The sequence below is a fragment of the Sturnira hondurensis genome, unplaced genomic scaffold (assembly GCF_014824575.4).
Source record: "Sturnira hondurensis isolate 20B ecotype Veracruz unplaced genomic scaffold, ASM1482457v3 Scaffold0007036, whole genome shotgun sequence".
NCBI lineage: Eukaryota > Metazoa > Chordata > Mammalia > Chiroptera > Phyllostomidae > Sturnira > Sturnira hondurensis.
In genome coordinates, this window is record NW_028079667.1 from 3,029,967 (window position 1) to 3,056,167 (window position 26,201).

The following is a 26,201-nucleotide window of genomic DNA, read 5'->3' on the forward strand; positions in this document are numbered from 1 at the left end:
AGAAGGTTGCTTGTGTAAATAAAAGATACTTGCCGGGGCAGCCATCTGAATGGTCTTACTCTGAAGGTGGGAGAAGGAAGTTTGCTTGTGCACTGTATTCAGTGTTCTTCTCTGGGTGTTATAAATAAAACTGAGCTGTAGGTGAGGGCCAGTGGCGAGGAGGTGGTACACAGGGAATACATACCAGTCATTCTGTCTGTACTGAAGGACCAGACCATCCAGGTGAGAGCAAGTGCAGTTCCCTAAGCCTAAAGACAAAGAACTGATACCATTTCATACTCTAAGGGGACTGGTATGAGGGATTTGGAATGCTTTGTGTTAGAGTAAGAATTGTTTAGTGGAAGTGGTTTTTTTGACATGCATTAGAATGCTATAATAATTTTTCTTTGAACCTGCAGGTTCTCCTGAAAAGAAAATTGAACATTCATCCATGAATGAAAAAAACAGCTCTACAAGCCCTATCAAGAATAGAAAGACAAGTCCAGTATCTAAAGACCACCGGGCTGGAAAGAAAAACTCAGAGAATTCATCACTACAGGGTCAAGTACAGAAGGAAAATGATGAATCTGAAAGTGATTTTGAATCAGATCCCCCTTCTCCTAAGAGCAGTGAAGAGGAAGAGCAAGAAGATGAAGAAATTCTTCAGGGAGAACAGGGAGATTTCAATGACGACGATACTGAACCAGAAAATCTGGGTCATAGGCCCCTCCTCATGGACTCTGAAGATGAGGAAGAGGAGGAGAAACATAGCTCTGATTCTGAGTATGAACAGTCCAAAACCAAGTACAGTGATGGGAGCCCTGCCTACAGAGCCAGATCTGGCAGTGGGCCAACCCAAGATCCTAACGTAACACCCATCAGCCCAGCCCAGTTATCCTGTGATGCTGCAGTGCAGACCCCCAAAGACGAGTTTGATGTGTTTGGCGCTGTCCCCTTCTTTGCAGTGCGTGCTCAACAGCCCCAGCAAAGAGAAAATGAGAAGAACCTCTCCCAGCAGACCTATTTCCCTAGTGTGGGACTAGAGCAAGAGGAATTTGATGTGTTCACAAAGGCACCCTTTAGCAAAAAGGTGAACATACAAGACGGCCGTGCAATGGGGCCTGAAACGCAGACTCTCCCAGGTTGTCCCAGAAGTATAGATATATTTGGCTCCACTCCATTTCAGCCCTTTCCCACATCCACAAGTAAAAGTGACATCCACGAGGACCTTTTTGGGCTTGTGCCCTTTGAGGAAATAACGGGGAGTCAGCAGCAAAAAGTCAAACAGCGTAGCTTGCAGAAACTGTCTTCACGCCAAAGGCGCACCAAACAGGATTTGTCCAAAAGTAACGGGAAGCGGCACCACGGCACGCCGACCAGCACAAAGAAGCCCCTGAAGCCCACCTACCGCACTCCCGAGAGGGCCCGCAGGCACAAAAAGGTGGGCCGCCGAGACTCTCAGAGCAGCAATGAGTTTTTAACCATCTCAGACTCCAAGGAGAACATCAGCGTTACACTGACTGATGGGAAAGACAGAGGGAATGTCCTGCCTCCCGAGGAGAGTCTGTTGGACCCCTTTGGGGCCAAGCCCTTCCATCCCCCAGACCTGCAGTGGCACCCTCCACATCAGGGCCTCAGTGACCTCCGTGCAGACCATAATCCCATGCTGCCCGGGCGGCAAAGACCCAATTCACTCCATGGCTCATTCCATAGTGCAGATGCGTTGAAAATGGACGATTTTGGTGCCGTCCCCTTTACAGAACTTGTGGTGCAAAGCATTACTTCACCTCAGTCCCAACAGTCCCCGTCAGTCGAATTAGACCCATTTGGTGCTGCTCCATTTCCTTCTAAACAGTAGTTACTTCTGATGGACTCGGTGTTAACCCCTGTTTCAAAAAAGTACGAATAGTTTTATGAATTTGAAAGAAAATTGATTTGTATAGCCCTTTATATTATTCTCACAGGTCAATCAGAATAGGTGATTTTAAAATAAACCAAATAGAAAAAGGAAGACCTCCACAGGGTAGTGACTCGGTGTCTCTTCCATGCAGGAAAAGAAGGAGCTGGACTGGAAGCTCTGACCCAGGGTTTCAGCTACTGACTCGACGACAGCACAGAAACCCAGGGAAAGCATGTGGCTTGCTTTCCGTTTTCAGCCGCTGAAGAGGGGCTAGCAAGCTGAGTTGTTATTTTTATACTAGAATGTATGTCACTTTCAGGTGCATGCCCTAGGCTCCTTCCAGAAGCCAGCATTAAAGCTGAGGCTATCTGTACAAATACAGGTTGCACTTGTGGGTTTTTTAAAGATCTCTTCTAATTTCCACACAGTAAAACAACTTTATTCTCATAAAGAATCAGAAAGTTATAATATGGAGAGTGAGAGATTTTACTCCTTACACCTTTCTCTACAAAGCAGAGCCAGAAGTAATTATTGTGCCTAAAACCTTTATTTTTAAAAACAAGTGCCATTAATATGGAGTATCTACATAGAAGCCTAGAACAAAAAGAAAAAAAAACAGTACTTGAGGAATATCTAATATTCAGCTTTTGAATAGCTTCTTCCTCAAAATTTAGACTATCATGTCCCTAACAAAGTAGATTATTGAAAAACTGGGAGTGAGGACAAGGGTTATATAGAACTTTTATTTCCAAAAAAAATATGTAGCTGAAACTCTGAGTTTTTAAGATGTTTACAATGTAAAATCATGTTGCATTTAATACTGTACTTTATTAAATTACCACCTTCACCAAATATATTCCCGAAGTCACAAGCAACAGGTTTTCGGTTAGGTTGCGGGGCGGAGTCGTTTTAATGAAGTGCACGGAGCAGTGGAAGCCACAGGCCTTACGTGCAGGGCTCTCAGCTCCTGTGGCGAGTACCTCGGCCTGCAGCGAGACCTGACGGTGCCCGTGAGTGTGAGAGGATGAGGGACCCGTGTCTCACCTCTGCTGGTTGACTGTGTCTTTAGTGAAAAGAACCCGGCTATGAAATTGCCTTTTTCTTTTTTTACATCGCAAATCCTAAATAGAAACTTGAGATTTTTTATAGAAATTGTCTAAGAAGATAGAAATTACATGTATGAATTAATGTGAATACAGTATCTATGCTTCTGTCTTCAAGTATTTTAAGTTAGAATTAACTTAAAATAATAACTGTCCTTCCCTATCAAATGAACATTTAGAAGTTTCTAGAACTGTTAAAGGTTATTTACAAAAAGGGTGGAAACTCTTATCAACTGGCACTCTTCTTGATTGCTATATTTTAAATTCTCTTCGGACCCAATTAAAATTTGTTTTATGTGTAATTGTATTGCTGATAGAATCTCTTAATTATAGTGTCCCAATGGGGATGAGCTATTTGCTTGTTTTCACAGTTCTGAACTTGGAAAGAAGCAAGGTATGTGTAACTATACCACATATTCTTTTTTTATTGCTTCTCTTTTCTATTTTAAAACAGAAACAAATTTGTGGGTGAACGGGGGAGCAGTGTGTGAACAGAGCTAGCAGAGGCAGACCAAGCACGACCTTCCTGCTCCTGAGTTACACTTTAGAGCCCGGCTGCACCCATACCTTGTCCTGTGCCAAAGGCAAATAGTGTGTTTGCACGTGGTTTTTTTTCTGACTCTCAGGTAGATTAATACTGCTAATGCAAATGCTTAAGTAGATGTTTTTAAAATCTTTACCAAGTAGGTTCAAGGGATACTTTCTTTTAAAAGTGAAGACTTGATGATTACATATAGTAAACTCATGAACTACCAGAAGGGTTGTATCAAACAGAAGAATTTTTTTAATGATAATCTGTTGGTTGATGTGCACAGTATGCTTCTTTGACTATTTTAGTCCTTGGCCTTGGTCTCTGCTAGACCTCATGACTTTCGTATTTAGAAGGGCTGGTGGGTGAATTAGTGTGGTCTCCATAGGAGGTAAGCATGAAACATCTAGACTCTGATACCAGGCCTTGCCTACATTTGCTTTCATCAATACACTGAATGCTTCTGAATGACTTAGACACTGACAGACACTTTGGTTTGTGATGTTGGCTAAATTCTAAGGAAACAGCCTTGACATCATTTAAAATATTTACATTCTTAAGTTTCTTACATCATAGCCTAGTGACTTCCCTCTTTTCAGATTACAGCACAGAAGAAACACTTAGGATTCAGCGGGGACTCCGTGGGATAGAAGTGGGGAGATTCCCGTGTGCTGAAGTAGAGGCACTTTCCCAAGCAGCATGGGATCAGGGCTGCTCTCTGTTCTCAGTCGTCTCCTCCCACTTCTGTTAGGATGGAGGTGACTCTACAGCTGTACAGCTGTACAGATGCCCCAACATTCCCTTAAGAGAGTTATGAGAATAGCGCTCCAAAGGCACGTGAAAAAGTTTAACAGCACCCGGTAAAACTTTGGCTCTAAAACAGGATGGTCCGATTCTTGTTTGAGGAAGGAAAGGTGAATAGAAACTATTTTCCTATTATTAATCAAGTGTGCTCTGTGCTTCTTTAGCTTGTTAAATAGTTGTAACTCTAAACCTGTAATACTTGAACATCACTAAGGGAAGTTAAATATGAAGCTAGCAAAAATCTGAGGCCAAAGTTATTTTTTTTGCTCTAACAGCTTTAATCATGCTTGTTGATTTTGAGTAATCTATAGAAGTGGACCATTTGCTTAATTATTTTAGTGTCACTTCAGCAAAATGTTAATTTTAAAGATTACCTTTTATGGCATTGAGGAATGTATCTGTTGACACAGAAGTTGCTTGGTATATAGATATTAAGTGGAGGAGGAAAGGTTGCAGGCTGCATGATATTTTAACTGATTAGAATATTTTAAGTATCAGTCAGGGACATGGTGTAAATGTTCCACCGCCCACCCCTCCCCTGTGTGTGTGTGTGTGTGCGGGCACAGCGATGATGTTATTCAGGACTGTAGGTAAATGCACCTTTTCACTCTGCCCTGTTTATTGCTGAACAGTGTCATAGATTGTTGTCCTCATCTTGCTGGAGGAAAAGACTAAGGTGAGCCCACTCTTCTGCTTTGATGTTCCTCAGGCAGAGCAGTTTTCTCACTATTCAGCTACTCTGCTTGGTTTATTTTAGGTTTGGTACTGCATATAAGCATTGCTAGAAGGTACATGTGTATTAATATCACTAGTCCTGAGGAGTGTGGGTACATTTATTTTAATATATGTAGAATGTTTATTACACCTTTTTAAAACAAAATTATTCATCATTTTAGCTTCATTGCTGAGCTGACAAATCTACTGTGAGAATGAGATGGCATATTTACTGTGAGAGTAACGGAAATAAAAGTTTATTTGAAAACTTTTATACACACTGGTGTTTATATATTAAGATAAGTGTATGAACACACACATGCACACACCTGCCACATCTCTCTGCAGGGGAGTTAATGTGAATTTTTAGTTTAAATAGAATTGCACCCACAATCATTACAAAAAGAACTTTCACTCCTAGAGAGGGTTTACAGAAGCCACTAAAAATATGGTAGACACACGAAAATGCAAAGGGCCATCATTTAGGGTTATTTTTATTTAAAAAACTTGCGCTACTTTTGAAAGAATTGTTTTTATTATTATACTCTTTGTGATTGAAAGTCATCTAATAGTAAGCAGTATGGTAATAGTTAAACTGCTTTTTAATTGCTGGCAAACAGCTTTAAGTGCACTTTCTTTGATTACACTTCCATTTTCTGTTAAACTTGAATTTTCTGAAGCCTTTTATGTACCACTAAGCAAATAACTTTAACTTTTAATAAGCCTGATTTACATCTTTATTATATTTCTAATTGTTATAAAATGTACTTTCTAAGTAACTGCAATTCAAATACAGGTGGAAACTGTTTTGAGGTAGAACCAGTTGCTTTCCCCCCCATATCTAAGTAAGCACTAACTGATTTTACTCCTTTGCCTTGACATTGCTTATTCTTACTGAATGAATGCTGTCCCCCATTCACTTTGTGTTGTTTGAAATTTAGAGTTATTTTCTTACTGTATTTATCATACCTGTTTTAATAATCTGCTTTCTTTCAATGCAATAAATCTGAAATGAATTGCATATTCTTTATAATCGGTGACTTTGGAGTTTTTATTTTTTTGTCTTATGAAAAACTTTGGTTGTAAACTTCTACTCAGGTTTTTCACTCATACCACAGACATTAAGCACCTATTCTGTACCAGCTAGTGGAAGAGGAGATGAACAGGGTTAGATCTCTGTTCTAGAAGGAGCTCACAGTTTAGATCCAAGTAAGAAAACCCATTGTGACCTTGCATTTTTGCAGTAAAAATACTTAATAGCACAATTTGTTTAGGACTACAGTTACTGATAACTTATGACAAAGGTGAAGCAAAAACGTAAGACTCTGAAGTAAGTTTTGAGTGTTTGGCATAGTTTTTGCATTATGTATAATTTTTTAAACACTTTAAAAACTTAAAATTTGGTTAAATAAAATATTGTAACCCTTGATTATGTCAGAAAAGATGCTTTTGCAAGATAAAGAGAAAACCTGTTTATTGGATTGCTGGACTAGGTTGGGGGTCAAAGTCACAATACCTGTAATGTTAGGTATTATTCCACAAACTGGTGTCTTTAGATTGGTGGCTTGGGAAAAGATTCATCTTGTTTGTTATGAACTTTTTTTGTTGTTGAAGTAAGTAACATTTATCTAAAGTTATGTGGGAAAATAAGGGTTTAGTGCCTTTTTAGGTACAAAGGGGCAAAATGTCACAAATCAGGAGTTACATAAAAAAAAAACAACTGTGGAACACACCTGGTACAAAGGAGCAAAATGTCACAAATCAGGAGTTATATAAAAAAAAACTGTGGAACACACCTCTTCAAATTCAGTTACAGTTCACTTTAGAGCCACACACGCTGCAGCTGCAGCTATTTATATTGAATAGCTAATCCCTTAAAGGAAGTCCAGCTGCAGCCTCCTATGTAAGATATAGCTAATATTCTCATATCGGAGGCATGAGTTTTGGGGTTTTATTTGTTGCACGTTTACATAGATCACTTTTTTTCAGATGCTCAGCACTGTGGAAGTTACTGTGTTCTGTAGTGTTTGATCCCAGATTTTTAGAGCAGGACTACATCCTTGGTGGCTGTCAGTCCTGCCCTCTAAAGATGAAAGTTTTACATTTCACAAGAAGCTCCTACTGCTATTTCTTTTCCCTTTGGAAAACGTTCTCTCAAAGGAAGTCTCAGTTTTGGATCCTTATCTCTCTACTTTACTCAGAAAGTAGGGTACAGCGAATTTCAGTCACTTCTCTGCCTCTTTTCAAGATAAGCACAGCTGTGCTCATGCATGTAGAAGACACTGCTGCCCCTTCTCTAAGAGCTGAGCTGACTCTTCACATACTGTGGCAGGAGGGGAAGTACCTGGAATGATGCTTTTGGGTGGACGTGGACCTACTCAGCTCAGCAGCTGGCAGAAGTCCGGAAGTGTGGGCTTTGCCCCTTGACATTTAATACAGGGCAAAGGATACCCCTCAGTAGGTACCTGCCAAATGGAGAGTTGTACAGCCTTATGCCAGTCAATCAGTCTTCAAATGGGTTACTTTGTCCAGGTGGGATGGCGTGAGGTGTGACATGTAGTGCCTGAATCTTCACTCCTCATTCTAAAATACGATTTTGAAGTTGTTACATATTATAAAGAATGACAAGTAGCACTTTATATATTTAGTAAACCAGTTTATTTACATAATAATGTTTTGCCATGCAGCTTGTGAATTGCACTCAGTTGAATGACAAAGACAAGCACTATCTTGCTATTTAAAAATGCCTTTATATAGAAAGATGATTGTCTCGTAAATGAGTTAAATACAACGTTATAAATCACTACAATTTAAAACAGCGATGGACAATTTTTAAAATGTAAAGTCCTTCAGTAAAAAGCTTTTATAGTTTACACATTGGTAAAATTAAAACCAATCTTTTTAGTAGTGTAGCTGAATAGTGTACTTTTCATCTAATTTTAATTAGTAAAACAAAAATAACTTAAATATACATTATTACTGGCTCAGATTTGTAGGCAATTTTTAAATAGTTATTCTTTAATGTTAACAATGTCTTAAAAATGTTGCCAGTAGTGATGTGCACACAGTAGGTGGTCCAATAAATGCTGATATACAGAAGTGTTTATAGTTGACAGCAATCCACATTCACTCATTCCCTACATTATAATAAATACATCATAGTAAAGATAAGAATGAGAAAGGATAGCTTTCTTACAGTATTTGACACTTTCATGAGAAGATGATATGTTTACATGGTGTAATTCTTAGACCTTTTCAGTTCAGAAAAGTCTTAAACACATTATGCTTTTTATCAATTCAGATGACAAATACTAAATAATTCATACCCTGACCAAAAAAAGGAATATTTTCAAAAATTAAAATAAAACTTAATGTTCAATGTTTTTGAGAAGATTTTATAACAAAAATGGTGCCAGACCTAACAACTAGACTTCTCCTTCATTTTAATATTAATTGTAAAGAGTCATTGTTTGGCCAAAATCACAAAGTATCTCTTTAAAAGCAGTGATATAGTGTAGTCAGTAAGGGATGATACAGGGAAAATATATCACCATTACACCGAAATCTTCTATTTAGCACATGGATCAAATCTGGCCTTAGGAGATAAAACAGCCACCTTCAAAGCTGTGTTCCATCATAGAACAGTGTGTCCTTGGCCTACTGGGGAAAATTCCCCTTGCTGAGATCCAAGCATGGGGGATTTATATTCCAAAAACACTACACTGAAAAAACTACAAAACTTCATAGATGCATGAACTGAGGCACATTAAAGTTAACATTCCTAGTATTATATGTGCAAATGGCATTTTGGGAATAAGCCTCATGGTCAATCAACACTTCCGATATTTAGTGATTCCAAGGTCCTCAAGATACACCAATGTTTAAAGCAGCTCATGGCAACCCATTAAGAAACTTGGGTAATATTTACTATTCCAATAAACAACATGTTTTTGTAAGTGACTGCTTTAAGGGGATTAAGCATATGAAAAAGACCAAAGAACAAGAGTGTTATGTTGTATGATAGGGCATTGAGATCTGTTTTTTAAGTATATACAATAAAATGCCAATTTAATGTTTCAGAGCACAGGTGAATAATCCACCACTCAGTGGGGCATCTGCATGACTTTGTTCTAAGGCTTAAGGTTCATTGCAGGGTCAAGACTGGGCCATCTGGAGTCTATGGCCTTGGAAGTAGCACCCATATAGCTGGGGACCCCACCATCAGGACAGTCGGGATCGCAAATTCAGAGGGGGAAGCTCTTCTGCAGTGGGGATGTGGAACCGTCAGTCTGCAATCCGCTGACGAGAGTTCAATTGTTACACGGACTAAAGAATATTATTAGTTTAAATTAAAAAGCTTAAATGGCTAATTACTTGTTATCAGACTACAGAATTTGTCTCCTGATTGTGTACTCAGGTTTTAATGAATTCTTATCTGATGGGAAATGATAATGCAAGTTCTTTCCTCATCTCAACACCTCTTTCAACTTCAAGAGATTTACAATTTTTGTTTTAGCAAACTAAAAAGTCCACGTTCCTAGGGAGCAGAGAACCCACAGCTAAAGAAAGTATCTTATGTGCCAGTTTCTCACAAACCATGTAGTTAAAGGCTAGTGATGATCTGAAATCACTATACTAGCATGTGTTAAGCATAGGCTGTTAAAACCCTTGCCTTGATTAGGCACTTGACCTTGATCATCTACTAAAATACTTTCAGTTGAAGGAATCACAGGATGACTCCACTTTATAATGGAGGTGAGCCCTTCCTAAAAAAATTAAGCAAGCTGGTGGTAAGTGAAATGATTACTATTTCTACACTAGTTTCATATTCATTGGTATTCAGATGTTTCTTTTGAATGCCAACTAATTTTCAATTTCTGGAGAAGTGGCAAATTAGTAGTTTTAAGGGCCTGTAAAGCAGTTACTGTTACAGATCCAGACGTGTACTTTCCCACTTTTATAAAGTATTACTCATGAGATATTAAACAGGAAAAAGGAAAAACTAAGGGCATTTTAGAAATACTGGGGTATACAATTCCCCGTTACATATTGCTTAACAACGGAACACACCAGGTGGCCATACCTGAATTCACAAGGGAGAAACATAGTCTGGACAAGGCTTGCTGTGTCTGTACTGCATGACATACACTGTTGACTGGTGCCACCAGTACAACATCACCACTGCCAGGATGTGCCATATTTGGTGGCTTGAACCGAGGTAGTTTAGTTGTCCTGGAAAGGAAGGTAGAGAGAATGCTGGTTGTAATATTTTGACATTAGAATTGAAATAAATTTTTATTTTTGGCCTTGGAAATACAGCTCAGCAAGAGAAAGAGTTTGGTCGTCTCTGAGCACATGGAAACTGGCTGTAGATTAATTACGAGCCAGATATTTTTTAAGAAAGGATAAATTCATATTTGAGTCTAATTTTAAGGTTTTATTCATAAGATAAACTGGTGAATTTTAAAAATACTATTTCAAATGTGTTTTCAAAAATCTAACTTGGTTAATTTCAGCAATTTGACCTTTAACCTCCCGTGACTCTCTGGTGACTAAAAGACCTTCCATGCGACAAGCAGAGGAAATCCGTGCTACACACCATGGAGTGGATATGAAGCACACATGTTTTGTGTTTGGCTGTAAGTCTGCTATGAGCACTTTTTATTTCAAGCAGGTGTGTAAGGAGAACACTCAGATCTTTGAGTTATCAGACTGATGAAATAATCGGCAAAAATGTAATTAGTGATAGGTTCATTAAGGTCGGTTAGTTCATCTACAACTTAGGAGAATTATTTCTCTTTGTGATTAATGGTTAAATTCCAGGGAGATTAAATAAACATGTAGGATGCTTAGTCAAAAATAAAATACAGAGCTACAGAAATTGAAGTGGAAATTACTTTCTTACTATAGGTGTCTCTATGGTCATGTAATGTAAATATCTCTAATCTTTTTCTTCTTTTCTTACCAAGAAAAATAACCAGCATACTATGTAAATTTTAAAGTATAAGTCAACAGAATTCTTTCAGTAAGGGTCTTAGCCCTTTTTTGTGTCACAGATCTCTTTGACAGCCTAATCAAACACACAGACTCATTTAAAAAAAGAAACTAGAATACAGAGGATTAAAAAGAGAACTGACTATACTGTAATATGAGTTCCACAGACCTGTTAACTAACTTCTGTCCATGGACACCTGGGAGATGCCTGGACTCATCGACGCCATGGTGATGTTTATGTACTGTTAAAATCGTAACCTGAGCTAAAAAATAAGTTCTCAGGGTTAACTTTTTGGGTTTTATGGTATTCACCCACCATTGTACCACCAATGCACATGCTTCTCTTTACAGTCAGGTCATAAATGAGGACCGGCCAGACAAGGTTTTGAAGTCATTCATTTATGAACATCTGGGACGATCACTTTTATCTGTAGGCTTTTCATGGTCTCCCTACCTGCACTGTTCAAAGGTACCTGGGGCACATTTTATATCAAATTGGTCTTGCAGAAATGTTAAGTCACATAACATGTGACCTTTGATAAGTGTCCTATATTAGACAACTGGGAACTCCTCATCTGAGTATTTTAAGGCCTAAAAATGCTAGAGAACTTTCATGGTTTAATTTTCTTCACATCTGTGATGAGGAGGAAACAATTTTTTAAAGAATTATTATAAATGATGTACAAAATGTTTTACCAGAACTGTCTGCTGAGGGAAGTTCCAGCCCTGTCTTGGGGAGTATGGGTGGCCTTCCAATCAGGCACATGTCCTAATTATGTTCCCGAATCCTCAGGTTTATGACACCCAGGTTCTCTGAATTCCACTCTTATGGAAACTCAGTGATAAAAACCGAGTACACAGAGGAATGCCTGAGGCTCTGCTGTCTGTTCATTTTCCAGATCAGGGTTTCTCATCCTTCCTTTTTACCCTACACGTGTGAGGAGCGGCACAGTCCTGTCTTTGGTTCACTGCAGAACTGAGTCTGAACCCCGGGGAAAGGGCTGCAGTCTGCAGTTGGAATTAAATTGCCCCTGTACTTACGGCCCCACACTGATAAACCAGCGCTTTAAAGTGTTCTGTCATTCCTGACCCAGCCAAAGCTCACCTGGACTTGCATCACCCTGCTCCTTACTAAACCACAGATTTCATTTATGGGTCTGGGAGTGAGGGACATTACAATAATTGCTAACATTTACTGAGTGCTTACTGCTGGTGAGGAAATGTGCTAAAGCTAATCCTCTCAAAAACCCCATGAAAGAAAGTATAATCTCCACGTATCAGACGAGGAAACGAGCGAGAAGGCCTAAATAACATGTTCAGTTTATGCAGCTACTAAGTGTCCATGTGGGATTGGAACCCAAGCAGCCCTTACCCACTTTATAGAAGCTCATTGTGGACAGACAGACTGTGAAGTGACCCTGACCCTGGCTTCTGTTCACTACCCTCTTCTTATTTGTAATTTTACATGTCTCTGCATCTGTAAAGTAATTTTTAATACTAAGTAGGTATATAAAGAAATAAGTGGTAACTGATGATTAGTGCGCCACAAAAAATAGTGGCTGGGAGTCAGAAGACTTGTCAGTAGTTCGCAATTATGAAATGGTAACCATACCTACTGGACTCAAGTCACACTGTAAGGATGACGGGAAAAATTGGTGAAACCTTTGAAAGTCAAAAGTTTAGGTAACATGTGAGAATAGGAGAGCCACTCCATAATCAATAATGTTGAAAAAAAACCCAAATCTAGTTTTATACGTCAATGATGTATTTAGAATAAAGTTACGAAATCAGTGTAAAAGCAGTACCTACCCGGAAAGTAGCGTTCTGGAACTTTGGAAACGTAGAACAGGAAAGCAAGAAGAGCGATCACGTACATCACAACCACACGGGGTGCAAAGTCCTGAAAAGCAAAACATGCTGTTCACAGATCTTCCTACTGTGACTGAAATTCCAATTTATTATGAATCTCATTTACAGATGGAACTCATAGGCAGATTACAATTTAGTCTGTGAAATCTGAATTGCTTTTGCAGATAGTCTCCAATAACAGAAATCTCATTCCTAATCCTGCACAAGAGTGGAACACACAGAGCCCGCCCCAAAGATCAGCGTACCAAAGGAGACAGAGCCTTCCCAAGGCAGAAGATCCTACAGCCCACAGCCCCATCTACAATACAGGTAAATGGATGAGTGCATAAGGGATGGAGTTACCAGAGTTGAATAAGACTGAAGACCAGGGACTTGTGGCTGGAAAGACCCAAGGTGCGGCCCGATTACGAAACCTGCGCCACCCTCCCAGGAAAGCGGTCTGGGTGACTACTACTGTGCAGCAGACCATCTCACAGCTCTACTGGAAAGCTTTTCCTTGCCCTAAGAAAACTAGCCACCTATAATTTGTATGTATTGTTCCTAATTCTGGATATAAACCAATTTACCAATAAGCCACTTAAGAAATAAAGACAAGTTACTTTTCTTCCCTCTTCAAATACCCGATAATTATCATGGCCCTCCCTACTTCCAGATTCTCAGAATAATCAACCCAGATTTCTCAAACATTCTAGAACACAACTCCAACATACCTCTCAGAATTAGCCCTTCTGGAACTTTTCTTTGGTTAAGTGTATTTATTTCCACCTTTTAAAACCCTCTGAAATTTCTCTGGAAGTGTCCCTTCGCTTCTCCCCTGGAATGGAGTTGAAGTTCCATCTCTGAGAATCACATGGGAAATCCCCATTTTTTTCTGAGCTCTCTAATGTACACTGCCTTAATGGGTCTAGTTATTTTTTGTTATTATAAACTTAAAAGGAATGTGTCACTTAATCCTGAAATTTTGGTCACTTCTATGTCAATAATCAGTTATTAATTTCTGGTTAGAAATAAACTCAAGTGACAGTTATGTATTCCATTTTTTTTTACTTATTTTCAGGAAATCACATTCTCAGAAAATAATGTTTTCATGAATAGCAGGATCACTGAAGTTCCTCATCATTATCGTCTCATCTTTTTTTTTTAATCCTTACCTGAGGAAATGCTTATTGATTTTAGAGAAAAGGAAGAAGGAGGGAGAGAGAGACAGGGAGAGAAACATCAATGCGAGAGAGAAACATCAATGTGCAAGAGAAACATTGATTGGTTGCTCTGATTGGGGACCTAACCCACAACATAAGAATGTGTCCTGACTGGGAATCGAACTCATGACCTTTTGGTCTACAAGTGGATGCTCTAAATAACCAAGCCACACCAGCCAGGGCTTCCCTATTTCCTAGTCTTAGGGAGAAAGCATCACCCTTGTCCTCAAGTTGGCAAAGTGGACATACAGATTATAGCTCTCAATTCACTACATCATAGAACTTTCTCTTTTTAATTTTATAGCCAAATGTTTTCCATCATGCTGTTGCCAACTTCATGCAAGTAAATGTAAGCCTCCCACATCTAAAAAAAATCTAATTCTTTTTAATACATGTTATTTAAGTTCCCATATTCCAGACGAAGTTCCCACTGCACAAAGTGGATGTGATTTCTGCTAGATTTTAGGGCATGTTTACTTATGTTAAAAATTCTCAACTTCACTCTCTAGTGCATACTTAAAGCATTTCTTTATGGATCTCTAAAAAATGTCTGATTTCTAATTCTGTTTTCAAGAATATTCAGCAGTTATCACTGAGATTCTTCCTAATGTATTCCAACTCTGTCCTCATCATCTCTAATAGCTCCTACTTCTCAATATATTTTCTCTGCTGGGTCAAATATGCTTCCATGCGACAGCTACCAATACAGTAATGATTTTCAAATCTTAATGACTCATCTCAAACCCTAACCTAAATTTTATAAACTGCCTCCACTTATATATCCCACAGGTACCTCAAACTCAACAGGTCCAAGAAAACAAACGTTCCCAACTCTTCGTCCTCTACCCGCCCCCCCACACAACGGGGCTGCTCCTACTTCTGTCCTGGAGTTACCACTGGTGGAATCCTCGCCCAGCTGACAAAGCTGGCAAAGTGAGTCACCCTCCACAGGTAAGGACTCGGGCACTGACACACTCAGGGTAACAGAAAGAGAATTAAGAATGTACTATTTCACAGAAAGCCATCTCAGAAAAAAATGGTAGTTAGACTTTATTTCAGTTATAAGCATACCTATAGGGTATGTTTATTTGTACAGGTATAAGAACTATGGCATCAATACATAATTATAGACATGCTCTCAAATCACAAAGACCCACCCGCTTGGCCTGATACTACTTTATCCTAAAGGAATAAAATTGAAAGGACACAAAAAGTGGGAAAAATATGGACTGCATCGAACCTACCTGCACAATAGGAGCACCTAGCCCTCCATTGAGCCAAACCCAGTGAAGAGTAGGAATCACTCCGTATCCCGAAACAGAACAAAAGATGACGGAACGGAGCCTCTGCCACTGCTGGGTGAGGTAATTGGGATGGATCTGCGCAAAGAACACGGCCAGGATCATGGCCAGCACCGTGACCAAGTACACCTGGCGCCAGTACTGCAATGGAAGGAGTCGGGTTTTAGTTGTCGTTAGTAAGGAAAGGGAAACGTGATTTTGGCTTCCACATTCCACATTCCAAACTATTTCCTTGGTGTTTTCATTTCTGAACATGATTACCTTCCTTCCTTAAAAAAAATGCATGTTCCTCACAACTGTTCTAGGTTTCTCAGGATGGCATACCAAATTTCAAAGTGAGCTGGTTAGAGATCACACTTATCATGTGAAACATAATCTGAGGACCTGTGATATGCTAGGGACAGTTTACAATTTATGTCCCGCAGAAACAAAGACGACTATGACATGGACCTGCTCAGTGGGTGTGCTCACGGTCTATGGGAGGGGCAAACATGGAGACACGTGATTATAATCTGAGTACTGTAACTGCAGCATCGACAGAATGGTGTGGAACCACAGAAGAGGGAGCAATCAGTGTTACCTAGAGTGGCTAAAAAATGTTTCACAGAGGAGATGACATCTAAGCTGGGTCTTGAAGAGTATATAAGGTGTTGTGGGAGGAGGAAGCTCTCAAGGGAAAAACAACAAACCCAGCACACGCAGCCACGTCAGCAGGGAAGTTTTGAGAAGGGAGGCTGAGAGGCAGGTGTCCCTGCAGGCTAAGTATTTGGAACTTTACCACGTTGGCACCCGGGGAATAGAGTTCTTTACAAATGGGGTAACATGGCTGTTTTCAAACTGACTTATTAGAAAGAGAACTCTGATATCACTGTAGAAAAGAATGAGACTGACAGGAAGTCCGCTAGAAGATATAACTGATTCAACAACTGAATAGGAGTTCTTGCTGAACAAGGATGTGAGCACCAGATTTGGGAGGTATCTTTAAAACAAAGTCTCATTGGCTGACTGGATGTGTCAGAGGGCAGCAGAGGATGGTGTGGCTGTTTCTAGTATGAGAGGCCACACGCATAGGTTCTATTAATGCAGAAAATGAACAAAGTGATCCAAATGTGGGATGTGTGTGTTGGAGGAAAACTGGGGGGCACAAAACAATGTTTATTTCAAAATATATAAGATTTGAAGGGCGACTAGGGCATTTAGATCCCTAATGAGCAGTTGAAACCTGGTTTTGAAGCACAAGAATTAGCACCTCATGGACACAGTTCTTAACCTCAACTTCAGGGACTTCTGTGGGGCTATGAGCTTCCTGAAATCACATGTCAAATTGTTTGGTTACTTTGCACCCAGAAGTACATGCTCCTTGATGGAGGGTCCACAGTGTGCAATCTCATTCTCAGAGCAGCCTGTGTTCCCTACAAGGTAAAGAGCCACTACAGCAAGTGAATATTTGGAAAAGATTAGATACCAGAGGGAAGAACATTTTCCCTTTAAATGATCACGGACTGTACCACCTTTAGCAGTTCTCCTTTCTCTTTAATCTATCCTGACTTCTAGTTTTTCTGAAGAGATTGACAGAAAATATCTGACTTATCTCTTTGATTATCCAGTATGTTTATAAAGATGTAAGCAGAAAACAGGTTTTTGAGAAATGCAGAGTAAGACAAGCAAGAACAATTCAAATACTGTATGACTGTACTCACGAAGCCCCTAGTTAGCATATTCCCTGTACATTTTTAAAAACAAAGTTTCATGCAAAACTAACAAGTTTGAAGACTGAGCAGGACATAAATTTTACTACTAAAGTAAAATCAATTTATAACAAGTTAATTCCATATATATTTAATTATGTACTTATGTTCCGAACTAATTAGGCCTAAAGAGCAAATGGCTCACTTGTAAGTGGCTATAATTACTACAAGCTGTTACAGTTGAGCCAAATTTACGATTTTCCCTGGGCTAGTTGTACACTGCTGGGGAGCTGACAGTCTTCTGCGACTGCGTGGCAACAAAGTCCACACAAAACTCTTCTGTAAGTTAATGATGTGCTTACTCAGAATTTCAAAGGAACAATGGCAAGAAAACCGAACCATACACATGAAAGGCAGAATGAAAGATGTTTTAAATTCTTACATTATTACAATAAAATGCATAAAATACTCCAGAGACGTAGCAGCCCAGTATTCCGATAGAAATTCCTGCGTAATCTAATGCCATCCATCTTCGACAGGTTTTTTCTGATCGATGGCAGGAAAAAAGATGATAGCCCACAGAGCAAAGCATACAGACCTACGGAAAACAAAACAAAAATAACTGAAAGTGAAACCAAAAATATTAAAGTGAAACACAAAGAAATTCAACCAACTCATGTGTGATATTCTGGGAGTGGTTAGGTCGGGCCCAGGCTTTCCAGTCAAACACACCTGGGCCGGGAGCTCAGCCCCGGGCCTTAGAGTCCGGCGGGCTGTGTCCTTTCTCCAGGCCTCAGTTTCCTTACAGGTAAAACGGGGATAACAGTCACACAAAGAAAAAATTTAAAATGATAGCTATTTTATAATATAAATATTTAAAATATATAGCACAATAGTAGAAAAATTATGCAATACAAATGTTTTAAAAATACCCACTGAGGTTTGAGCCATGAATGAGTTTTCTTTGCAAAAAAGGATTTACTAAATAACACATATCCTTAAAAAAAAGTCAAAGAACACAGAATTGTATGAAGTTGAAAAGTAAACCCCTCCTGTTCAAATCTATTCCCCAAAGGTCGCCACACATAACAGTTACGTCCTTTTAGATATTTTCAATGAGTATATCAAAGATGTATAATATATAAGTCTACATGCACAAACAATACAAACATACTATTTTGAGATTAATCAAATGGAAACACATTAAACATTCTGTTCTGAAGTTTGCTTGTTTTCATTTAAGATTTTTCATGTCTGTATGAGATTTCATTGTGTACTTTGTTGTGTCCAAGAATAAGTAATTCTGACTTTTGTTTATATAATTGTCCAACTGAGCCCAAACTAATCTAATTCAATGGGCTGCTCTGAAAACAGCTCAGATTTCTATGGCTGAACCCCCTCCAGACATTAAATCCCTGCTGTTTGTCACACACTGGGGATACAAGGATGAAACCTATACTTTCCAACGTATTTTCCCGAAACAAGTGAATAAGTGACGTAAGGAGTCCTCCAGGAAAAGTCAGTGCAGAGCACGAGGAAACAGCGGGGGAGGGAGGGAGGACTGGCTCCGTGGGTGTGTGGATCTGGCAGGTAGGAGCTGTGGGTGGACACACCTGACCTGAATGGTAAAAGGGTGCTCTGGCATCCATCAAGGACGTAAACAAGGACGTGCACGTGGTCACTGGGAGGTTCACAGGAAAGCAACGCATTGAGAAACAGAACCATTAAGCAGTGTCATGTGGCCTTCTTCACGGCACATTTATGAAAAGTTATAAACATCAAGAAGATTTAACTTCAGTATTATGAGCTAGGCATGATACTACTGAAGACTGTAAGTGCGCCCTTACAGAGAGACTGGGACACGAGGCCACAGAGGGAGCCCTGGGAAGCAGCCAGAGCCCATGCTACTAGGCCAGTGACAGTGGGGGTGGGGACAACAGGACAGACAAACAGTATGAAGTAGGTCAAATTGATAAACATTTGTAAGCACCTGCTGAGGCAGATAAACGGTCCCCTAGCTGTTCCATAATTGGGTCATTAACCCTAATTTGTCCCCATGGCCTCAATATCAGTATTCAAAACAATGCACCTTGCCACAATCTCGTTCCTTCATCCAGTCTAAAATCCTTATTCGTCTATGGCTTTGGCTAAGCTACAAGTCAGTTTACTGACCCAACTAAACGTAATTCTAGAAGCCTGGTTATTTGTTTTCTCAGATTATCCTTGAGATTAAACAGTCAGCCCAGAAAATTATCAAAGTATATATTCTCACTGAAAGGGAAAGATCTCATTGTCACAGTGTTTACTGTCACAACACGGCGTGCACAGATGAGCACAGCCTGGACACGGGTACACAGGCAGGCAGGCGGCAGGCTGTGCACACACAACGTCAGGAGGACTTTTAACCCAAATTTCAAATGTGGTTACCTCTGGGAACCACAGAGGAATTTCAAGTGACTTGTACTTTCTTCCATATACATTTTTGTTTGTTTGATTTTTTTCATGAGTAGACCTTATAGTGGTAATAAAAAACAACAATAAAGCTAATTCCTTTGTGACCAAGAAAATAAGCCCTGGCTGATGTAGCTCAGTGGATTGAACGAGGGCCTGTGGACCAGAAGATCACGGTTCGATTCCCCCTCAGGGCACATGCCTGGGTTGCAGGCCAGTTCCCAGCAGGGGATGCACCAAAAGCAACCATACATTGATATTTCTGTCCTTCTCTCCTTCCCTTCCCTTCTAAAGATAAATAAATAAAAAATTTAAAAAAATATAAAAGAGGAAAAACTACAGCACTGAAGAGAAACTACAACACACAGTGTTACTAGAGAGCACTGAATTTTTAGTTTTAGGTTAACCTACACTTAGTACTGTATTTTGTCTTGTATAATATGCACTCAGTTTTATGCACATTGTACAGAGAATTATTATACCCACGTATAATGCACATCCTTACTTTCCCCTAAAAAATCTGGGTGAAAAAGTGCGCATTATACACAGTAAAATATAGTATGTCCTCTTTAAAGGCATGTGTTATTGTTAGTTTCTTTAAAAAAACGACTGAAAAGTGATCTGGCACATTGAGTATGCTGTTTTCTCCGGTAAAACGTCTCACTCCATCAGGGTAGACAGAGTGTGACGTCCTACGTCAGAACTCCTTGGCAAATAACCGCGTATCTCTGGCCCCTGCCTGCCTCTCCGACCTCATCCTTCTCAACCGTCTCTCCCAGGATCCGACCACGAAGTCCAATGACTGCCAGTCCAGAAAGTACTAAGCTGTCTCTTGCTTCTGGGACTTAATACAAACTTTTTTTCTACTTAAATGCCCTGCCTCACTCTCCCTTCTGCCCTCCTCCCTGAGCGACCTGATCTTTATGCCAGGTTGGTGTTGTTCAGCATGGTTTCCTGATGCCGAGCTTAGTGCCTGGATTTAGACAGGAGGCACTTAAAAATATTTGTTGAACTGAATGTAAATGAACCGAAGCTAGATAATGAGACTCTCAGATTCTACTCTTCTCTAAGACAGAATGACCTCTGGGAAAGGTCAGAGCCCCTGAAATCACATTCTGTTATTCAGAATGCACTCTATTAATTTGGTTGGGGGGGGGCACTGAGTGTATAAAATGAGTAAAAGTGAAAAGAAAAAAATATTATGTGTTTTAAAAATTAAATGTAAATCAATATTAACACACATACTTATGGTTTACCATGCTACCTGCTAATTCAAAGAATTTGGGAGACCTGGATGAACAAGTGATACGTATAATTTCATAAAAATAAGAGAAATGATACTTTTGCGTGGGAAGATGTACCTGCTTGTCTTTAGCAAGTTTTGTGTAACAAAAAGATGATCGTAGTGCCAGTTAGGAGACCAGGATTTTACTGTCCTGTTGACTAATCTTGGGCAGATCACTGTAATACTTTGGGTGCTTCATTATTGACAGCTTTGTAATAATTTCATCTTTACAGTTTTGTAGTGCATTGTTTATTTAGACAAAATATGAAAATTAGTATGTATTCGAACTACCATCAGCTGAGGCTGGGCAGTAAAGGGATAAATGGCAGGCCCTCAGGGTAGAAAACATGTGAGATTCTCCAAGCAGGGAATATCCACATAACTAACAGGAGAGTAAAAACCAGTTTGGCTCATTAATGATTATTGAGAGCACCTGGGTCTGTGTTAGGCTCTATCTCAAATTTTAACTACGAAGTAATTGATTCATTTTAAAACTAGTGATGGATTCTAAGAGATATTTAGGCTTTAATCGGGACAAGAATTAAACGTGAGAAGGAGAATACTTTAAAAAATACTTAAAAGTTAGTTTTCTAATAATAATGTAAAAATACAGAGTATTCTTTGTCTTAACGAACTTTAAAATATTATTCTAGAAACTAGAATTCTAAAAAAAAAATGTGTTGGCGGGGGGAGGGACATTTTTCTGATATGGTTCTTAATCATTTAATTCCAAAGTTTTAATTTGAGTCAAAAGGTGAAGATCTGAAATTAAATGATATGTAATAAAAGCAACATCTGTGCAGCCTGCTTACAGATTCGCCTTTCGAATAAAGTAGCAACAGGTAAAGTGCAGGGAGAGCGGCCTCTGTCTGGAGGAAGTGGGATGACACCACTTTCTTTTCGTCATATTTTCTGTACTTTGTGGAAGTGTTTTAAATTTAAAAATGTCAATAGGATTTTGGTCACATTATTTTCTTTTTTAGAATTATCTGTTTGAAAACGATTAATATAACTTCTAAAGGCTGTATTCAATACTATTATTATAGACTTTTGAAGAAAAATGCTAAAGAACTAACAGAGGAGAAAGTGGTGTTTGAAATCAGGCCAATGTAAAAGGACCAAAGGAAATTAACATTAAAGGAACAGAAAAGGTCAATACCAGCAAGACAAGACATTACAGCTAAGATGGTATGGAAACAACGAATATAAAAATCACACATATAAACAGGAAAAGGATGAGAAATCCTCAAGTTTTAAGCAGACACTAGTATTCCACTTCAGTGAAAACAGTACCATCAGAGATTCCTACGCTTGTATTAACCTTAAAGGAGAGATGTCTAGAAAGGGAAGGAGAAAAGGAAACAAATGTTCTCCATCTTTAAAACTTATTAGATTTCAAATATACTCCAATAATAACATCCAAATACACTTTCATAGAACATACTTTTTGTGTTTATACTATAAAATCAAGTAAGCAAACCTATATGCTATTTGGGGGCTTTTAAAGCAAGTGGTGGGCACGAAGTAAGGCCACCTGCCCAAGCTTCTCTGACTCAAGTTCTCTGTTTACCGGTAACAGTGTTTGTGAAATGACTTACCTGGAAGCAGAAAAGACAAATAGAACAAATTACAAAATCTTCTCTGGAGGCACTTGCCGAAGGTAACACAGATGTCATGTCATATATTCCCAGTGTGAAGAAGAGAAAGAAGCCCAGCAGATGACTCCAGATATTTACTGTCTCATTAGATAAAATAAACAAACTGGAAAAGAAACAAATAGAAAAAAACATGGAGTTCAGAATCAAAGTGGCTCACTCACTATCAGCATTTAAAAGGGTAGGGACAATTTTTCTGGGTTACCTAACGCTTGTTACTTTAAGCCCTTAACCGCAAGAGCCTTCCTAAATCTGATACATCATTTAGTCTGATTAATCTCTCTCCAAGTTTCTTCATGACCAATCTTAGGATCTTAGAGGTCTTCTGGTGCTCCCTTGTATTACAACATTGACCATTAGCGTTATTGATGGATAAATTCCATATCACCCGCCCGTCTATTCGCTCCCTGATGGCTGGCACCATCCGTCTTTACGACACCACTGTTCTAAGCACAGTGCCTTGCTCAAATTCGATGCTAAATGTCAGCAGAAATGTGTACAGATTAAAACTGGTGTTCAATAATAAATCTCTGAAAATCTTCTAAATGTTAGTTAGGCATAAACTTAAAATACCTTTTTAGTATTCACTAAATGCAAATACAAAATTAACTGGACTTGAGAGACGTAGAATGAATACAGAATGAACACAAACTGATTCACTGGAAATAACTTTAAGACAGGCATGCTGAATGAACCCTGGGCTATGATTATTTTGAAATCATACCATTTTCCAGGTGGCATGTTCATTTTAGGAACAATAGGTTACTTTTACTATGGGTACTATTTGCTGTCTTTCAAAATGCTGACTGACTGGTTTAAGTTTAAGTAGTTCCAGCAGCACTAGTGGCTGGTGTACCAGCCCGACCACGGGTCGATAGGCCTGAAGTCCTTCCACTTCCTCTGTAACAAATTAGCTCTGTGGTCAGGAGCAAGTCACTGAACCTCTGTGGCTTCAGATTCTTCGTCTATAAAACAAGGAAGATGGATTAGATATTGCTGCAAGTCCCTCCCAGCTCCTTCCTTAATTCTGTGAAATGTTTCCTCAGCTGTGGATAGAACAACTCTGATTATTTATTGAAAGGTGATACCATGACAAAAAATTAAAATACTCTTGCTTACATTTTTCTTGCAAAATGTCATCTTTCTAAACTAAGGCCTTTGACTTTCACTGATTCGGGATCCTTATCAGTAAGTGTTAACACAGACCCCTAACCTACTGTGAACGGGCAGCAGTCACCATGGCTCTCATTTTCCCACATCAAAACCCAGCAGGGTCTCACCCGACCAAACGATCACCAAGAATAAAGTGAATCTTGTGTCATGAATTTCAAGCTTTATTCTTTACAAGCATCAAGTGGAAAGACTACTTACATTGTCTGTGTTGCGGCGGGGGGTGGATAGGATGCAGGAATGTGAGAGAACACATCCAGCTACAGGTCTGTGTTGACAGTTAGTACTATATTCTGCCCATTGATTTACAACTTCTCATTTTGTGAAACTCAGAGTAACCTGATTAACTGAACTGAGAGACACAATCTTGGCATATTCCTTCCAAGTAACAGCATATTGGCAGAACAGTTGTGACACAATACTTCTCATTTCTAGAATCTGTCCTGGTCATGCCTGAGAGCTAAAAGAGAGGGTGACAGCTGAAACTGGGAAGACCAAGCTGGAGGGAAGAGAGCACTTAGAAGAATACCCCCAGTAAAGGACATACTCTTATTCTATGAGTAGCTAGGCCCAGGTTCAGCTTCAAAATCAATAATCATCTCCATCATCATCTGTTCATCTTTGAACTCAACCATCATGATGATAAGGTATGATTTGTTGTGTGTTTAGGCCTGTTAGGGTTTTACATATATAATCTCATTTAAACCACATTACTGTACTTTCTGAAGCAGCTACTATGATTATCCTCACTATTTGCAAATAGGGAAAATAAGGCTGAGAGAGGATAACTTGTTCAAGGTCCCACAGCTGTTAAGTGGCAGACCTGGATAGCCAACTATTTTTTTGACTCAGCAGCCCAAGATCTAAAGCACTAGATTTCATTTCTCTGTCCATGTTTGGAATCTAATATCAGAAGGCAGACGACCACTGCTAGGTGGGTATAAAATATTTAAGGCAATTCACCACCTGTTCCATCCTTGTGGAGACAGACACACAGCAGGGCCCGGCTCTGACTTCTTGTGTAGTAATTTATGCACAGGAGGTATTAGGGAGGAAAAGATCACTTAGAATTCAAACTGTGAAATCTGGTGGGCCACCCATTAAAGTCAGGAAGGGATGGACAGTGATGTTACCTTGTGACTGTGAGTCTTGGAAATACTACTTTCAAGACCGGGCAAAGGAAGTGGGTAAAGACCATGCTGAAAAGAGCAAGAATCAGACATGTGGTTGCTGCCTGAGCTATTCAACAGCCCACATTCCAGCACTGGGGTTTGTCTCTATAAAGACCTGGAGCTAGCCAACATCTGTATTAATTCTCTTAAAGTGGGATCCAGTATTTAAGTACATACAGTGAATTTTAACAGAAATTATTAAAAATTAATTTAGCTCTCCTAAGAATTTTGTCCCTTTTAAAAAAATCCCAGGTTTTCAAGGTACTTTTGGTTTCAAAGATTTAGATGATGGAGACATTCAGAGTTGCTTCTATAGTGCTCTAGGAGGGCAGTGTCCTTTATAAACCCTCTTTGCTAATGTGCTTTTCCTACACAGCGTTTTTTCACAATGGTTATTATGTAATAGCGTAATTATTTTTTTAATGTGTGTCACTCAGCCTGGACCTTAGTAGCGTCATGAAACAAGGACCCTATCTGCTGTTCTCTGCACCACCTGGCTAACGTCCCTGACACACAGCAAGGGCTCCATAGTACCTACCGAATGAATCAGTCAGGAGTTTCTCAATATCCTCAGATATACATGGCAATGTGAACTTGTTTCCTATTATACAGGCATTTACCTGATCCCAAAGGCCCGAATTTCTATAGGGTTGCTCTAAAAATAAAGCTTAGGTATACAGAGGGGCAAGTGTGGCCCAAGCACTGTCAGTGAGGTGTCCAACGTACATCCCAGCAGGCACCAAAAGGAATAAAAGATGTAAAAGCCCTTTGTAAACAGCAAAGCGCCAAAGGAGAGTTGGTAATCAAGATAATAGTTATCATTATTATTCTGGCGGCGGAGGAGGGAAGATAACGAGAGAGGGGAGGTGGCAGAAAAGGATGAAAAGGATGGGCAAGGAAAACAGCGGGGAAAGCAGCGGAGAGACCAGACAAAAACGGGGTAAATGAAGAGGAGGGGCCGCCGGCGCGTCTCCCGGGCGCGCCCCGCGGAGGCGGCCAGACTGTACCTTTTGATGCACAGCCTGGAGGGCAGGTAAGCCCGGTATCCGTCGGTGATGTACGGATTGTCCTTGAGGGACACGGGGATCTGCTCGTAAGTGTACAGGCGAATGCCGCGGGGCACCAGGACCGGCCAGTACTGGTAGCTGCCAAGCTCGATGTAATGCGCGCTCTTCAGCAGCTTCTGATGCATCCTCCCGGGCGCCGCCGCTCCCCGACCGGGGAGCTCCCCCAGGCCCCGCCTCCCCGGGGAGGGGGCTTCGCTGCTGCAGCCCCCGCCCCGGAGCCGGCGGACGCTGCGCGAGCTCCTGCGACGCCGCCGCTGCCCAGGCCCAGCTCCGAGCGAACCTCAACTACCGCCGTCAGCGCCGCGGCTGACCGGCGGCGGC

At 39.9% G+C, this 26,201-nt stretch overlaps 2 protein-coding genes across 5 annotated transcripts in view; one reads left to right on the forward strand and one right to left on the reverse strand.

Annotated features, from left to right (window-relative positions):
- BMP2K (BMP2 inducible kinase) overlaps nt 1-4,969 on the forward strand; it is a 124,248-nt gene extending 119,279 nt beyond the window's left edge. For both annotated transcript variants that reach the window (XM_037051022.1, XM_037051023.1), the window contains one exon: nt 399-4,969. In XM_037051022.1, coding sequence (XP_036906917.1) covers nt 399-1,837 — 1,439 coding nt within the window. In that variant the 3' untranslated portion in view covers nt 1,838-4,969. The remainder of the gene's footprint in view (nt 1-398) is intronic.
- Nucleotides 1,123-26,201, reverse strand: PAQR3 (progestin and adipoQ receptor family member 3). Of its 3 annotated transcripts, XR_005067216.1 has the most exons (8): nt 25,821-26,201; nt 22,415-22,577; nt 17,523-17,678; nt 15,336-15,533; nt 12,833-12,923; nt 10,113-10,261; nt 7,495-7,612; nt 1,123-1,865 (listed from the first exon to the last, which is right to left on the reverse strand). XR_005067216.1 is itself a non-coding variant. In XM_037051025.1 (7 exons), exons 1-6 carry the CDS (start codon nt 26,003-26,005, stop codon nt 10,119-10,121), a joined length of 936 nt encoding a protein of 311 aa, XP_036906920.1. In that variant the 5' UTR covers nt 26,006-26,201; the 3' UTR covers nt 1,123-1,865; nt 10,113-10,118. The 3 variants fall into 3 exon arrangements, 2 of the variants coding, with proteins under 2 accessions (XP_036906920.1, XP_036906919.1); XM_037051025.1 differs by lacking the exon at nt 7,495-7,612; XM_037051024.1 differs by lacking the exons at nt 1,123-1,865; nt 7,495-7,612 and having other exon boundaries at nt 7,673-10,261.